This window comes from Arvicanthis niloticus, chromosome 10, assembly GCF_011762505.2.
Source record: "Arvicanthis niloticus isolate mArvNil1 chromosome 10, mArvNil1.pat.X, whole genome shotgun sequence".
Taxonomy (NCBI): Eukaryota; Metazoa; Chordata; class Mammalia; order Rodentia; family Muridae; genus Arvicanthis; species Arvicanthis niloticus.
The window spans coordinates 77,688,759-77,706,575 of record NC_047667.1 but is presented as its reverse complement, the minus strand read 5'-3'; the positions used below and the strand labels follow the sequence as shown (position 1 = coordinate 77,706,575).

General features: G+C 37.1%; 1 protein-coding gene across 1 annotated transcript in view; it reads left to right on the top strand.

The window, feature by feature from the left end:
- Positions 1-17,817, top strand: part of LOC117716227 (contactin-associated protein like 5-1) — a 688,126-nt gene that overhangs the window by 337,595 nt on the left and 332,714 nt on the right. The window contains exon 7 of the mRNA XM_034513191.2: positions 6,396-6,539. Within this exon, the coding sequence (XP_034369082.1) occupies positions 6,396-6,539 (144 nt within the window). The remainder of the gene's footprint in view (positions 1-6,395; positions 6,540-17,817) is intronic.

Below are 17,817 nucleotides of genomic sequence, written 5' to 3'. Positions count from 1 at the left end.
GCCATTTTTATTATTCCTGGACCACTTACCAACATATGGTGCTGCTCACAGTGGGGGTGGATACTTGCAAATCAGTCAATAATAATGAAAATGCCCCTAAGAATTCATATAGGCCAATCTGATTGAGGTATTTTCTCAATGTATGTTCTCTCTTCCTAGATGACTGAGTTTGTCTCAAGTTGACAAAAGTAAAATACATAAAATAGATAAACTAACCAAAAATCTAATCTTCCAAAAAAAAGTCTAGGATGCATGCAAGAATTTAAAACTCAGTACTGAGGAGAAATACAGATGGATTTTAGATGCTTACTTTCCAATCAGTCTCAAGTCCCAAGGATAGACATTGTCTCAGAAAATACCATGGGCAAAGCCTTAATTTCCATACTCTAAGTTGATCCTAGTCTCATATATATGCATGTTTCTGTATAAGTGCATACACACAGATTTACATTTAAATGGAAGTTTTATTATATTTTCTCTTTATTGTGTGTGTGTGTGGGGTGTGTGTGTGTGTGTGTGGGTGTGTGCTTGTTATTGCTCATCTGTGTGTGGATTTCAGCTTCCTAAAGTCTATGCTTTTCTTCAATGGGTCCAAGGGATCAACTCAGACTGGCAGGATTGTTGACAAGTGATTTTACATACTTCACTATTTTACTAGTCCTCAGAACAATGTTTAAAAATAGATTTTACCAGAAAATTAGGAGTTATAGTCTTTTCCACAGTAACACAAATTCATCAACTTTTGCTGCTTCTAATGGCTTATTGATACCTAGCTTGGTTAGATTTCAGAGGAGAAGGAAAAAGAAGACAAGAGCTTGCACCCATTGTTGGAGACTTTCACCAATTTTTTGGAGAAAATCACCAAATTGACTATTAGACCAAAACAAAAGAAAATAGTCACATATTTTGAGAAACCTTGATAGCAGAAACTTCAGAATCTGCATTTAAGCTGGGCTAGATAAATTTTACTAAAGGAGAGAGGAAGTAGCATCAAAGATCAGAAAAAAGGAGGCCAGCTATGAGCCAAGAAGAAGGATAATAAGGTCAAAAGAAAAAAGAGGCAGGTTTTCAAGCTTCATACACTTGACATCAAAGAGGGCATTTTTCCACATTTATTCTAGCTGCAGGTGTCTATAACACCAGAAATCTCATCACATTCCTGGAGAGAGGATATTAGCCATAGCAAGCTCTGAATGGTTTCTCCCTGGTTTCATCTGACCCCAAGATCAAAGAAAATCAAACTGTAATTCTTCAGGACAAGCATGTGAAAGGTGACAGAATTGTTAAAAAAGCACCAGGCCAAAGAAGAGTGAGAAGGCAATGACTTATATTTTTTGATCCAAGTCAACAAGTATTGTTTTGATCTATGGTTGAATCACATACTCAGAATTGAGGGGGCTAGAGAGATGCCTCAGTTGATGTCGTGCATGATACACAAAGTCTCATTTCATTCCCCAATCCCATGGACAATTTCATCTGGGCACAGTGGTTTGTGTTTCAACACTGGAGAGATGGAAATGGAAAGATCATGGGGGCCCTTTGGCTATCCAGTCTCACTGATTAGTAAGAGTTGGGTTCACTGAGAGACGCTGACTGGAAAAGTATGGTGGAAGTTGGTTGTGGAAGATAACCAATGTGGAAATTAGGCCTTTACATGCATGCACATACATGCACATGCCCATGTGTACATACTTGTGCATACACATAAACACATACACATATACATACAACATGAATAAGATCAGTCTTTGATACAAATTTAAAATCTTTTAAAGATACTCATTAAATTGTATAGAAAACACCATAGGATAATTAGTACAGTTATAATGTCAAATTCTCTACTGGAAAATCTTAAGGGAAAGACATTTCTCCTCCCTCTACCCTCAGGAGGATCATGTATTTATGTATTTATTTATTTACTTATTTTTATAAATAAATTTAAACTTCACTGCTAATAACAAAAAATGCTAAAATCAAATGGGCAAAGAATATTCATTGGGGCTGGAGAGTTGGCTCAGTGCTGAAGAACACTACTCTTCCAGAGCTCCTGAGTTCAATTCCCAGCAAACACATTGTGGTTTATAACTATCTATAATCTGATCCAATACCCTCTCCTGGCATTAAGGTGTACATGCAGTTAGAGTACTGATACTCATAAAATAAAATAAAATAGAAAAACAAAGCACTTCAGTAGACATTAGATTTTCTTTTCTCAATGGATTCTGTCTGTTTCCCATTGAACACAGGAGTAGTTTAGGAAGTGCCATAATAAGTCAGTGCTGTTGAGAGATAAATGTACCTGTGATGACTGTCCTACATTCATTCTGCTGATTTAATGAAACATTCTGATGAAGCAACTTGGGTTGGGAACCATTAACTTGGCTTATACTTCCAGGTCAAAAATCCATCACTGAGGGGGGTTACAGTAGGGACTCAGTCTGGAACTTGAAAAGAAACCTAGCTGTCTCTGGCCTACATTCAACTAGCTTACTTATACAAGCCACACCCGATTGCTTATGGCACTGTCAACAATGGGCCCTCTCACACCAGTAAGCAATCAAGACAAACTCTCATAAAGATACCTATAGGCCAATTTGATCTGAGTTGTCTCTCCATTAACAGTTCCTCAAATAATGCTAGCCTGTGCCAATGTGACAGCTAAAGCTAATAAACACACTCTCTAGTAAGTAGTTGATGCTTTCTTAAAGCTATCTACATTAAAGAGTTCTCATTTCTTTACTGTGTGCTGTTAACCAGTTTGGTGGCTGTCATGGTGTCTTGCATCACCACCACTGCCATGTCATTCACCTATTCTATTTGGAAATCTAACTCAGTACATTCAGTTGCTTTGTGTTCATGAAAATAATGTGCTGACTTTTGTTGCATTTGTATGTGGTGCAGTATGTGAGATGAATCTCATGGGCTTTTTAAATCCAGTTATGTATAATATGTCCATTCTCTGAGAGTCTCTGTACACTAAACCTTTATTCATGTTCTCCTGCCTTTGGCAGATTGACACAAGTGACTAAGTCTTAAGTGTACAAATCTCACGCCTTCCACACTGAGCCCCACCCACCTAGCTGCTTTGCTCTGTGGCCATTCTGATTTTCACAAAAACCCCTAACAGTCTTGAAACATAATGGATTTAAGAACCAGGATACAAATGTTTTCTAAGCTACCTTATAGGTTGGCGAGGCAGAAATAACTTAAAGAAGGAAGAGTTTGTCTTGGTTCCCAGTTAGAATGCACAGTCCACCATGTCAGGGCATGAATAGCAACAGAAATTGAGGCAGGTATTCATATTGGATCTAGAGGCAAGAAGCAGAGAGAGTCAAGTGCTATGTACAACTTGCTCTCTCAGTTTTTATTCAGTTCATGACCCCACCAAATGAATAATACTACCTTAATTAAACCAGTCTAAAAACTATCTTACAGAAATGCCAGTATATTTGCTTTTTAGTGACTTTTCATTCTGTTCAGTAGAGTGTCAATGTTAACTATTAAAAGTGCTTTCTCCTTAGGTGCCTCAGGGAGGATCAGAGAGGAAGCCTTCCATCGTACCACTCCCTGCTTTACTCCCATCTGTACAACAAAGATTACAGTTTTGTTGTAGTCAATATTATATTCAGTATTCTGCACATTTTCCTCCCACAATATTTTCCCCTAAATCTTTTTGTCAAAATCTGCTGTTGAGAAAACAATGCTTTTTTTTCCACCTTTAGTCTTTTTGAAAACTATTCTACAGCTAATATTTTCTATGTGTGAAGCAAAGAACTAACAGGTTTCTTTAGAAAATTAAAGGTATCTAACATAAAAATTAAGAGAACAGATTTACCACTAGCTGTTCAAATGATAAAATTAGAAATATCTTATAATAGATTTAAATTGCAAATTTAATTCTTTTAAAAGTCACAAACTAAAAATATATCTTTAAAAAATATAAAATGCTAATATTAAAAATACTTGGATAATATATTGAGTCAAAAATGCCTTTGTAAATAAGGTATAAAAATTTACAAATGGGTATTTTTAAATCTTTCTCTAGATTTATAAACTTTTATAAAATCAATGAATTCCTTAGTTCATATCAGACAACTCTCAACTTGAACAAAGAAATGAAAATGTAAATTGGTTTGGTGCTTAAAATGTGTATACTTCCATTTAAAATCAAATAAATTACAGAGTAGTTCAATAAGTTTTCAGTGAGTCTGCTACAATTCAAATTATTGATAGAGTAAACTCAATGTTCTTACATGCTATAATAACTTTTAAAAAAACAAATACAATTATATTTCATATTTATTTAACATATGTTAATAAAGAAGAAAATTTTTAAAAATTATACAGAATGAGTGGGAAAATATTTTCTTAAGGAGCAAGTCAGAATCACTTCTTTGCTTAATTGGAAACAAAAAGGCTTTGTTGTTATTTGCATGCTTTTTTCCTAGAAAGTTCTTTATTATTGTTGTTTAAAATTACTTAAAATATTTTGGCCAGGTCATAGAACAAAAGTACAGAAAATAAAATAGAAAATTACAGTGTTTTGTGAGTATCCCATTATTGTATACCTCAGATTCAAAAATATTGCCTAAAAAAGTAAAAAAATATCTGGTTGACAAAATTAAGCAGTTAAATTTTAGAAATACATAACAGCATCTTAATTATGCTTAAAAGTAAAGCAGAAGGAAAAGTAATAAGTAGGATATAGTCATAGTAAGAAACATTGAAAATTTTGTGTAACTTATAAGGAAAAATTTCTGTTCCCAGTCATTCATGGCTGATTAATTATGGGAGAGATGGAGAGATGATATTGTTGGGAGAACACGTCGTCCTCTAACATTGTTCATGAAAGACAGGAGAGGGAAAAGTCATATGGGAAAGACATAGAAGAGACAGAGGAAAGAGAAAAGAGAGAAAAAGGAGACAGTCAGAGGAAGGAGACAGAGGAAAGAGTGGAGAGAGGAGGAAGGAAGAGAGAGAAAGAGAGAGACAGACAGAGAGAGAGAGAGAGAGAGAGAGAGAGAGAGAGAGAGAGAGAAAGAGACCTGCCAGAGAAGAGGAAAGAGGAAAGAGGTGGAGATACATTGTAGAAGAGAGTCCTAGGTAATGCATCATTTCTGAGCAATGAAGAAAACCTGGTTACTGGTTAATGAGGGTGAAGGATAGTTACTATCCTCTTGTCTTGCACAACAGAGTCAGTATTCCCAACAGATATTCTGTTCTCTACTACATTCATCACAAATGACTTGTGTTACTTTACTGAAAATATACACAGTAAAGAAAACTACCATCCTGTAATCATCCCTGACATATACCACTAAAGTGTAGTTCTGTTCCTAAACTCTCTCTCTCTCTCTCTCTCTCTCTCTCTCTCTCTCTCTCTCTCTCTCCCTCCTCTCTCTCCTCTCTCTCTCTCTCTCTCTCTCTCTCTCTCTCTGTGTGTGCCTGTGTATGCACACATGCATGGACATGCCGTGGCGTACCTGTCAGAGGACAGCTTTCAGTAGTTGTTTACTTTTCACCATGGGACAGAATCTCTTCAGACTTAGCTGCTGTAGTGTAACAATTCCAGACTAGCTGGCAGCTGTGTTTCTGGATATTCTCCTGGTCTAGCCTACCGTCTCTTCACAGTAGTGCATGCACCACAGATGTAGGCTACCTTATTTGGCTTGGTTTTTATTGCTTTAAAACAAAACAAAACAAAACAAAACAAAACAAAACAGAAACAAAACAAAAAAATGAGGGTTCTAGGAATTAAACTTGAGTGGCTGAGCCTGTACAACTTTCTCTTAAGTGAATTCATACTTTACAACAAGTCATAATTCTTGTACTTTATAATCAAAATTGCATTGTTAATAGCAGTTTCATCATATTCATTAACTGTTTCTCAAATTCATAGGGCATTTTGTATTATTTCAGTCCTTTTTCTTTATAAATAAAATTGGGGAACAACCCTGTACATATAAGCTCTTTGGTACTGTGGATTTTAGAACTAGGTTTCACTGGTTGAGCAAGGATGAGCATTGTTTCTTAGATTTTTCATGTTTGTATCTTCTCTGCTTCTGTGCTACAGATAAACATAGAATGTTGATTTTTGTCTACTTTTCTCCCTTTTTTTCCTCTGTAAGTTACTGTCTTATTTAGTATTAAAAAGGTTTAAGAAAAAAATGAAAATGGTTTTATAAAGTGAGTACTTAAGAGGCAAGCAATTATAGTTATTTTCCACAGGTTTAATCAGTACCTTTTAAAAGAGGACTCAAGTGCCACCTGCATTCACTAAAGCCATTTTGCTCACACATACAGCTAAACCTACAAAGGCATCTTTACTTCTATCATATTCCTCCATGCTCAGAACTTGTGACTAAGAGTCGATTGTTATTTCTTCTACCATAAAGCTCAGTTTTGGAGGAATTCCTGTGCCAAGCAAACCTGGGACCTTTTTAAAGAAAAACTTCCGTGGCTGTATTGAAAACCTTTACTACAATGGAGTGAACATAATTGACTTGGCTAAAAGACGCAAGCATCAGATCTACTCAGTGGTAAGTCGCTGTCTCTGTTACCTGGTGGTTTGTGGACTTTGGGTAAGTCTTGCTTCTTGCACTATAGTCCTGGACCTCTTTATATTGGAATTATCTTATGCATTTAGAATTTTTTCTTTTATTGGATATTTTCTTTTTTTTACATTTCAAATGTTATCCCCTCTCCAGGTCTCCCCTGTGGAAACCCCCTATCTTTTCCCCGGACTTCCTGCCTCTATGAGGTACACACACAGCCATGCACCCACTCCCGCCTTTCCACCCCGGCATTCCCCTACACTGAGGCATCAAACACCCACAGGACCAAGGTCCACTCCTCTCACTGATGTCCAATAAGGCCATTTTCTGCCACTTACCCGAGGTTGCAGCCATGGGTATCACTTTGGTTGGTGGTCCACTCCCTGGGAGCTCTTGGGGGGTCTTGCTAATTGACACTGCTGCTCCCCCCACGGGGCTGCAAACCCCCTCAGCTCTGTCAGTCCCTTCTCCAACTCCTCTATCTGGAACCCTGCGCTCAGTCCAAATACATTCATCTCTGTATTTGTCAGGCTCTGGCAGAGCCTCTAAGGAGACAGTCATTTCAGGTTCTCTTCAGCAAGCACTTCCCAGCATCCATAATAGCATCTGGATTTGGCTACTGTATATAGGGTAGATCACCACGTGGGGCAGGCTCTGGATGGCCTTTACTTCAGACTTTGCTCCACACTTTATGTCTATGTTTCCTCCTATGAGTATTTTGTTCCCCCTTCTAAGAAGCACTGAAGTATCCACACTTTACTCTTCTTTATTCTTGGGCTTCATATGGTCTGTGAATTAAACTTGGGAATTTTCTTCTTTTTGTTCTAGAGCTTTCAGATATACTGCTAAGCTACTAGTGTATGTTCTTTCCAGTTTCTTTTTAGAGGCGCTCAGAGCTATTAGTCTTTTTCTTAGCACTGCTTTTATTGTGTCCCATAAGTTTGCGTATGTTGTGCCTTTATTTTCATTATATTTCCCTAGCCTTAGTCAAAACTGGAAGGTCAAATGCTACTTGTTGCTTACAGACAAGTCAGAATCCAGCATCATCTTTGTTTTTTGCTTATAGCTTATAGCAACCTGACTAGGATAGGTATAAAAAAACCTCCTTGCTGCCCCCTGTACCGCCCAGTGACAGTCAATGGAGTCTCGGGGCTGCACATGTTACCAACTAACCATAAAGTGACTCCTAACTTTCCTCAGAGCCATAGTGACACTGTATCTTCAGTGAGAGGACAGCTCCCTCATTTCTCCTGAACTAAATATATGCTTAAGTCTTCATTAACTCTTTATTCATAGAACAAAGAAAATGTGGTAATATTTATAAAGGATTAAAGTCCTTGATTTCTGAAATTAATTTTTGCTGATTTCAAACATAAATGTTTTCCTGAAAGCATTATAACAAGAACTTAGAACATTTTGGGGCATCCAGGCTGAATGGAAATGGCTTCATTGTTATACTGTACTATTTAGTTTTGATAGACACTTGTCTTAAGATGTTCTGTGTGTTATACTGTCCCCTTTGCCAGCCAATGGTAGATCCTGCCAATGATAGACAAACCTTAATTCTCTTCAGAATCTGATTATTCAACTGTCTGGATAAATTACAGTATTTAAATAACACCTGGACTCTTTTGCTAGATACATATAACCCATAGCAGATATTTTGTGTTTAAAGGTTCCATGTTATTGTATCACTTACATTTTTCTTTTGAAGTCTAGGATATATATCAGGCATATTTGAGAAATTTCTTATTTGGACCAAGGATGTCAGTCTGTTAAAGTATTTGTACTGTGTTCCATAGTGTCTTCATTTGGAGGATTTATGGTGGTGTTAAGCAGGGTAGTAGTCTGATTCATTCTGGGATGCTGGCTAACAACACTTGTCCATCATTAGATCACACTTAAAATTCCTGTAAATTTTCTCACTCATTAGAATTTAGATCACTCATATTGTATTACTGATTTCTTACAAAAAGCGACTCTGGTGATTTGAATGAAAATGGGCCCCCTGGAGACAGAAAATTTGAATTCTTGATCTTCAGTTGGTGGAATTCTTTGAAAAGAATTAGGACATATGGCTTTCTTGAAGAAATCATGTCACTGGAGCAGACTTTAAAGTTTCAAAAAGCTCATGCCATTAGTTTGCAGTCTATCTCATGGCTGTGGATCAAGATGTGATCACTCAACTGTTCTTTCTCTCTGCCATCTGCTCATACTGGATCTGAGACAGAGAAAGTCTAACTGTGCCCTATGTAGAAATGTCTTTCCTCTCTAAGAATATATACACAAAGAGAAGTTCTATATGCAACATTCTAGGAAACAGGTTTTGTTAAAATTTAAAAAAGAAAGAAAAAACAAGGGCTTAAAAAAACCCAAAACAAAATAAATCCCTTCAGAATAAGCACCCAGGAACTCTGGCTAAGTGATTTAAAAACCTCAGGGGTTCACCCTTCTGCTATCCGGGTCCTGGAGGCTGTGTGGCCCATAGGGAAGTAGGTTATTTGGGAGGCTTTCCCAGAATAAGCATTACTCAGTAAAGAGGTGTCAGTCTGTGGACAGCCATGATCAGTCCTGAGGAGGAAGAGCATTAGGTATAAAGCCTAATAGCACATATAGCAAGGAGAGCCTTTTTGAATCCTGAGGCAGGAAGCACTTAGTGTAGATGACGATATAAAGGAGAAAGCCTTTCAGTCACCAGACAAGGGTTTCATAATCTTGTAGAATTTCTCAGCAGTGTGAATGAGTGTGTGTGTGTGTGTGTGTGTGTGTGTGTGTGTGTGTCTGGTATCCTTTTTGTGTGTCTGTGTGGTTCCTGTTAAGTGCTCTAGTCCAGCCTAGTGATCTAGCCTGTATGCCTGAAGTTATGGCAGGAAGATATTGATATTATAGTTCAACATTTCCCAGGTACTGGGCAGCTGCATGAGGGAGAAAGTTGGACTTAATTTTTCCACCAATGCCAGAAGACTGTCATAGCAGGCTCCAGTCAGTTCTTGTCTTAATAGCCAGATTGCAGGGGTAGGAATGTGGTCTGATTCCTAGAAGAGGCAAAGAAGCAACTAGAGGGTTTTTTCATCTTTGATGATGAGATGTATTAAATCCAGTCATTACAGAAGCAGAATAACTAAAAGCGAAATATGATAGAGCAAGGAATGACAAGATGGGTTTCTTGGTGTCAGCAACCTCTGTCTTCCCTTTATGGATGAATCCTGTATCAACATGTTAAGAAGTCTGTGGCAATCTTTATATTAACTACGTTATATACCAGATTGCCTGAAATCTTTTTATCCATTTCAGTCCTCAAGTCTTAAAAGGCAGTGCAGTTATTATGATGCACTGAGAACCATTAACACTAATACACTTGGGAAGAAAGATTTAAATTAAGAATACAATTCTACTCTGCAGTTAGAAGAATCTTAGCATTTGCTTTTATAATATAAAGGAAGTACACATATTAATTTTTTCCAGATTACATCCATTTCTCTTATTAAATGAAATTTCATACACACACACACACACACACACACACACGTATACCTGGTCTATTTCTTTGACATTCCTTCTGATACGTAGTGATCCACACTATTAAATACAAAAGCATACATACTTTCAGTCCTATAATCATTCTTAAAGTTGCTACCAAAGACACAACATCTGTCTCAAAATCTACTTTGTTCCAAGTCACATATTCATTGCAGTGCTGTTAAGAATTATAGAAAAGGGGTAGATTTCTGTTTTATGTGTAGTATTTATTTTCTAGTTTTCCTGCAGTTATTGAGTTTAAGAAGATAGACTTCTTCACAATATTCACAGAATTAATGGAGGAGGCAGAGAGGGTTAGGTAGTGTCCATACATTACAAATTGTGACTGAAGGCTCAAGGAAATCCAGGCCTTCTTCTGTTTCACACCACACAAACCTTTCTTGTAGACTTTGTTCAGGTAGCATCCTCTATCCAATCCACCATCCCTTTCTTATGAGACCTGCCTATTCCCTAGAGATTTAGCAGCTGTTCTAAGGGGATAATTCAACTTAGTCTTTTTGGAATCATTTGACAACAGGACAATCTTCCACATTTCAGAATGCAGTAAAACTAACAGCTTAAAGTAGACATAAAAAAATCACCTAGCTAGACTACCATAAATTGACTAACCTGTGCTAATACAGCTCCATATAATAACTAATCAGAAACTAGATGGTCCATCGAAGTATGTGTGTAGTAGCTGCAATGTGGAATATTATGCACATAAGAAACATTTTGCCTTAAATAGCTTCATGACCATGATTAATTTAAACCCTTTGCTTATTAAGAATAATGTCTTCTTGTGACTTGTCTTTTGTGAGTGTAAGATTCTTTCTTTGACATAAAGAGACATTATTATTTGGTCATTGGCTGAAATCCCACTCTTCACATAGAGCCTCAAGTGATTTTTTTAAAGAACATAATAGCTCAGACCTGTAGTCATAGTTAATGATGTTTGATTTCCAAGCACAGGGACCTCAATCTCATCTCCAGAACACATGAGGAAAATAATCAGTTATAAATGGTGGCATGGCAGTTTCATCCCAGTGCTGGGACATGAAAAAGGAAGATAATTAGGGCTCACTGACCAATCAGTCTATACTGGTGAGTGAGTTTCAGGAGATTGAGAACGCTTTTCTTTCTCTTTCAAAAAAAAAAAAAAAAAAAAAAAAAAAAAAAAAAAAAAAAAAAAAAAAAAAGGTGGGCTGTCCCTGAGGAATAACACTCTAGTTTTTGTTCTGGCCTATAAATATGTGTATACATGTTATCATAAAGTTGCATACAAAACTCAGAGGTCTCATGTTATTTAACCTGGTCTACCATCAAAGAGGAGAAAAAGACAAATAACTAAAGAAAGCCTACAAGTTAAAGAAGTGGCTGTGGAGCCTAATAATCAAGTCAAATCACTTATGTGTAGATGTTTCCAAATAGCTAAATTCAAGGCAATGGAAGAACATAGGCTAACACAAAACACATATCAAGGCGCTCTCATCCATGTAGCTAACAATGCAGAAGAATCACAACATAATGTACCTTTTCATTTATTCTAGGTGAGGTCTATGACCTCCCCAACCAGAGTTCCCATAAATAAATCTGACACGGGAGTGTATAGGTTCCAAGAAAGGATCAGTTGTGCAGCCTTGGGCAAGGACCTCTAGTGAAAAAGTGAAAAAAGTAAAAAGTGAGAGAATTTCGTGTGTTGATGTGTATGTTAAATTCATTAACATTGCTAGTACAATTCACAGTTGACAGTGATTACCTTGAGTACCCTCCATCCTAGGCCATTGAGTAAAACATCTAGGAACCTATTCAGATGAAGTTGGCATGTAAGCCAATACTAACCTGCTCATTTATACAGTGCAAGAATGAATTCTGTAGTTTCTATGCCTTTGACTGCAGCTGAATTGTAGTTTGTCCCTGAACTGTATCCGTTACCAAGTGCCTTTGAATAGTCATGTTATTACAAACTTATCTACCTCTTTCACTTGGAGAAATTTAATGATCATTCCAATATTTACATGACTAAATGATTGACTCCTTTAAAACACAAAGTTTTGGAATAGAAACATAAATGACATTTTCTCATGGACTTGAGTAAACTAGACATATAAATTACCAGGTAGTGGGTACTTATGAAGTTTGGCATTATTTGTCTGTGCCTATTTTGGGATGAAATTTACTGATGTGTAATTATTTATTTCTGGTAACACTGCAGCTAAAAAAAGCTGTCACTAAGAGGTAAGTGTGTAAATGTATGGGAGCTTGTAGTAATATATATTTGCATATACAGACATGGACACAAAGAGACATACAGACACACAGATACAATCTATAAGTACTAGAGACAGTACCCATTGTCATAACTTCCTATGATGCAGATATTCATCAAAGTTTCTCAAAAACAACTCCTTTCTGTCCAGTAAAGCCTATAATCTCTTCAGCTAATCACCTGGATGGGTTTTATTTCTGTGAGTGTGCTTTGTGATAAACGATACTTTCCCTTAATGATGGCTGTTTCTCGTACCTTTTAATCAGTCTAACATGCATATCATCTTTCTTTCTTCCTTCCTTCCTTTCTTTCTTTCTTTCTTTCTTTCTTTCTTTCTTTCTTGTTTTTTGTTTTTTTTCCTTTTTTAAAAAATTGGATATTTTATTTATTTACATTCCAGATGTCATCCCCTTTCTCCATTTCCCATCCCTAGAACCCTCCTATTCCACCCCCACTCCTCCATTTTCCTTTTATAACATTTTAATTAAATGAAAGCATTAAGGTTAGTTCTAGATTGAGGGACTGGAAATACAATAGATGCAAATAGTCAAGAAACAAACAAGACAATAAACACAATTAGTCAAAGAATATGCAAAGCAATAAACAAAATTCCATGAACACTCCAGTGATCACTATTTCTAAGGGTTTATCAGGAGGACCAAACTATCTGAGCCAACTTCCCTGTCCTAGTCCAAAGTCATTTTTATGTCTAAAACCCACTTCTTTGTTCTAACATAAAATTTAGATTCCTGTCTGAAATTACTTCTGTGTTCTAGCCTAATATTTAGATTCCTGCCTGAAATTACTTCGTTGTTCTAGCCTAATTATTGAAAGGAGGTTCAGAATTTAAGAGTAAGGAGCCATCTGGAGTGTCATGACAAATACCACTGGATTCATTCTAGTTCTAAAATTTACAGTGGTACTCATTATAATCAGGAAAAAGTTTAAAATTTGCAGTGTATTTAGCATAACTGTAACAACTTTTTGGGTGTTTTAACTTTACATAGTGAGCTTATGAATTTCAAGGATGATGCTCTGCTGAGCATTGATGTGGTAGATACTGCTAATAAAATTACCCATGAACTGAAGTCAGTATTTCTATTTTGGTCAAGCTCCAAGAATGGCTAATATAGCTTGATCATGTTAGCCCTTTTGTCCTGGGAATATTTTTATTCTTGCCATTGTGTTAAACCTGTCTTTAACAACATCAACATGTTGGCAGCCAAGATACATGGCTTGAACCTGAAAATGGATCCCCAAACAGAATTTTAAATTAACAGTCTGGCAATCCAAGGACGAGTAATACTTTGCACAGAGCCTTACCAACCTAAGACAGAAGTGCATATCTTTGGATAATGCATATTCCATGATGGGTAAGGAAGGCATTCTTGTCAGAACAACCTAAGACAGGCTCAGACTTGTTAATTAATTAAAAAACGGGGAAGAGGTGGAGAGTTTGGGGGGCTGCTTGGCAAGAATGTGAGATGAGCCAAGGACATGACATTGGCCAAGGACAAGGAAGTAGGCTTCAGGCAAGAATCTGACATTATACTAGAACAAAAAAGTAATTTCAGGAAGAAATCACCTGCCTTCCTGCTATGTCCTCTTCTGACCCTGGGGAAAATATTTCTAAGTTGTTCACTTTCTGAACCTCTCTTTCCTCTTTTCTTTGGGAAATTAAGATGAGATAGTTGGAGGTTAGGAGAAAAGAAAACTTTGGCTGAAGTTATGTAATAATAAAATAAATGAACAGTTTGATAGCCATTATGTTAATTTATTTGGGCATCTAGAATGAAATTTCATAAAACAGGTGGCTTGTAAACAACTGCAATTCATTTCTAACAGTTCTGCTGTCTGGTAGTTGAGATCTCATAGCACAGCATGTTGAGTTCTGAGATGAATGGCTTCTAGGCTGACATAAATTATTCTCCTCCTAGCTAGATCTTCACAGGGTAGAAGGTCTAACCAGTATCTAGGCAACACTTGGAAGACCTGTTTCTAAAACCATCACTTTAGTGTTTCAAGAGTCTTTAGGATAAGAGTCTGGATAATAATATTTGTAACAAGCCATGTTCAGACATCTATTCTCAATAATCCAATTAAATTCAATAAACAAATTAAAACAAGTAATTGAGAAAAGTTGAGGTTGGAGATTTATTGAATATGACCATATTAGGAAGAGAAACAAAGAAGAACAGTAGTACCCAAGTCCACATTTGGGATCCTGACATGGTGTTTAGATATAAAGAGAGGGCAATAGTTATGCATATCTAAGATGTGCTGATCTTGCCCATTACTGATGCATCATTATCTGAGTTCCAGATTCTGCCACACAGGTATCTGGTAATTTGTCTACACTCTATGAGATATCTCCTTAGGAAACAGGTTCTTCATTTAACTGTAGCCACATGTCAGTCTTTTCCTTATTTCATCATGAGAACCCTAGGGAATTCCAATTTTTTAAGATCCATCTTAAATAGTCTGATGATCAAAGGGAGGAAAACAGAGTCTAAAGTCTTGACTTTTAATGCTATTTACCTAAAATATTTTCAATTACTTCAGTACTTTACAAGTTTAAAATCTGCTTAAATATTATGTATGCATTAGGTTATTTTATGTTTGTTTCATTAAATGTCAACTGCCTGAGAGGTTTTTTAGGGTTCTACTGCCAAAAGAAAAGTTGAAAGAACTACCATGTTTTAAAACAAATACCTGAAATTTAAACAGTTGAATAAAAACAAAAATTACTGGGTGACATTTTTTTGCAGTTGTTTTGATTTTGTGTTTTGAATTAAAATCTTTCTATACAGCCCAAAATGGCCTACATTTTCCTGCCTTAGCTTCTTAAGGCTGGTATCTGACAAGTATGCCTTAAAGTTTTTATTAACCCTTCATAGTTTATTGTGTGCTTTAAGTTCCATGCCCACCACATAGAGTGTAGCCATTTGAGAATTTAGATTGATTTAAGGCAATAGAGATAAGGCAGGAATTATAGTTCATGCACTTGAGAGTATAAAAAAAAGAAATTTAGAGTTCAAAGAGCCTTGGGTACTTATTGAATAAGATCCTAACCTAGGCCTGTTTAAAAGAAAGAAAAACAGGAGAGAGAATGATGGGCTTTGGCTGAGATTTGATCCTATTTCCCTGACACATTTCTGTGAGGCAGGCCTAGAGCAGTCATTACCATTCATGCTTTATATGAAAGGATAATTTATAGTCAGGGATAAGGACTGCCAATGATGTGCCATAGAAAACTGTCAGTCATACCTTCTCTATCCTTTTCTAAAAAGTATGATACCATTGGCTCGTATTCATTTTGAGTATGTATCATATTGTTCTGAAGTATTGAATGACTTTCACAGCCAGGTGCAGGACCAAAGAAACATTCAGCAACACAAGTACACAAGGCTGGACAGATATATGAATAAAGGGAATCTGCTGGGTAAGTTCAATGAGACATTTCAGAAATGGCCATGGCTGTTAGCTTATTATTTAAGAAATCTCTCCTGGGGAGTTTTTGAGAGGGTAGAGAATGGAGCAGAATGTTTTCATCTGGCAAGGCTAAGTAAAGTGGTAGCAGAAAGTAGGGGTGTCCAGCCCACCCGATCCCTCACACAGTCTAGCCCACCCGATCCCTCACACACCTACATCTTCTGACACATAGTTGCCAGGTTCATCCCCCTGACTGAAGTTGAAGACGGAGAATCCTGTATGAAAACTAAGTGCTTCCCAAGAAACACATCTCCCTCTTTTCCACAACCCTGGTATTACGGTTGTGTGAGTTGAAGTTTGTAGCCTGGGCTTTGATGAGTAAGTGTCACCCAGGCAATTCTAGAGAGAAAGAAACGCCTCTGAGCAGAGGTGTGACCTGTACAGAAGCCCAAAATGGGAGCAGAAGCAAAAGGTTTAGGGCCTGCAAAATGGCTTTGTAGGTAGAGGGACTCGCTGCAATGGCTGACATCCTGACTTGGATCCTCGGGATCCAAGAATAAGAGAACTGACACCTGTGTGTGTTTACTCTGCCCCCCCCATATGTGTAGGGCTCATGACAAGTAAACAAATGTTTGATGATGCTGAAACATCTAGAATACCACTGGGAAAGATACCAACATGTCTTTTAGGTCAGGATAGTGTACAGACTGTAAAGCATCAGGACAAGTGTAGCCCTTGCTGCATGTTTTCCAGACTAAGAATCGTACCACATCAAGCGCCGGGAAGCATGCAGTACACAAAAGGCAGAATATTTTGCTATATATCATAGTTTCTAGTTCTCTGAGGAAACAGGCTCCAATAGAGAGAAAGCAACTAGAACTAGGAGATAGTTGTTGTGAAGGACTAGGCTTGCTAGTCTGAGGACCTGAGTTTGATCTTCCAAAACACAAAACTTGATATGGCAGCATGCATCTGTATCTTTTGCACACATCCAATAGGATGGGAGGCTGAGACAGGAAATCAGAAGTTTGTGGCCACTAACATGGAGTCTATGACAACAGAACAGAAATAAGAGAGACCCTACCTCAAACATATAAGAGAGAATTAACTCTGAAAGTTGGTCCTTTGATCCCCATATGTGTTCTGTATCACTGGCATGCCAGCACTCACATACACACATACATATCAGATGTATATACATACACTGTATATTCATAATTATAGTAGTATTAAAGCAAAGCATCAAGATAAGCTCTGGCAACTGCAGCACTGAAGGGAAAAAAGCTCGGATTCGCTCTCTGTCTATTTAGTATAACTGGAGAAAAACCTATCTCACAAAATCAGGTATTTAACTACTGAGGAATGTTATCATGGGTTGACCTCTGGCCTCTTCATGCATATGTTCATACACATGTGAATGTGCACACACTTACACACATGTTCCCACACACAGAGACACATCCAGCCAGCCAGCCAAACACACACATACACACACATGCGCACACACACACATGCGCACACACACACTCACACACTCATACATTCACATGCACTCATGTACAAAGCGCAAAAATAAAGTTCAAATGTAAACTATATATACAGAGACACTGGACTTCCCACTGAGTAACAAACAATGAGGGAAGAAAGGAACTGCTCTTATTCCATAAAGTGGTCCCTGAAACTCAAAAGTATCAAAATCTAATATTTAGGCAACTGACCAAAGAAGAAAATTTAGGATTTTAAACTAAGTTAACCAAAGAAGAATGAGTTTGGCACTGAAACATATTGATAAATATCTTATCTCCTAATCACTCTTTGTTTTCTTTTTTTTAAAAGTTTATTTAAAGTCATGAGATGTGGCTACCTATCACAGAACTGTTGAACTCACAGATTCTTAGAGAACAGCAGACACAGTATTATCTAGCTGAATACCTGCTGGTGAGCCCACCAGAGTAATGAATATCTCCAAACACATGGTCATGTACATGATCTCAGCTAAGCTCTGGGAGACAAAAAGTCATGAATATAGGAAAGTATCAGGGC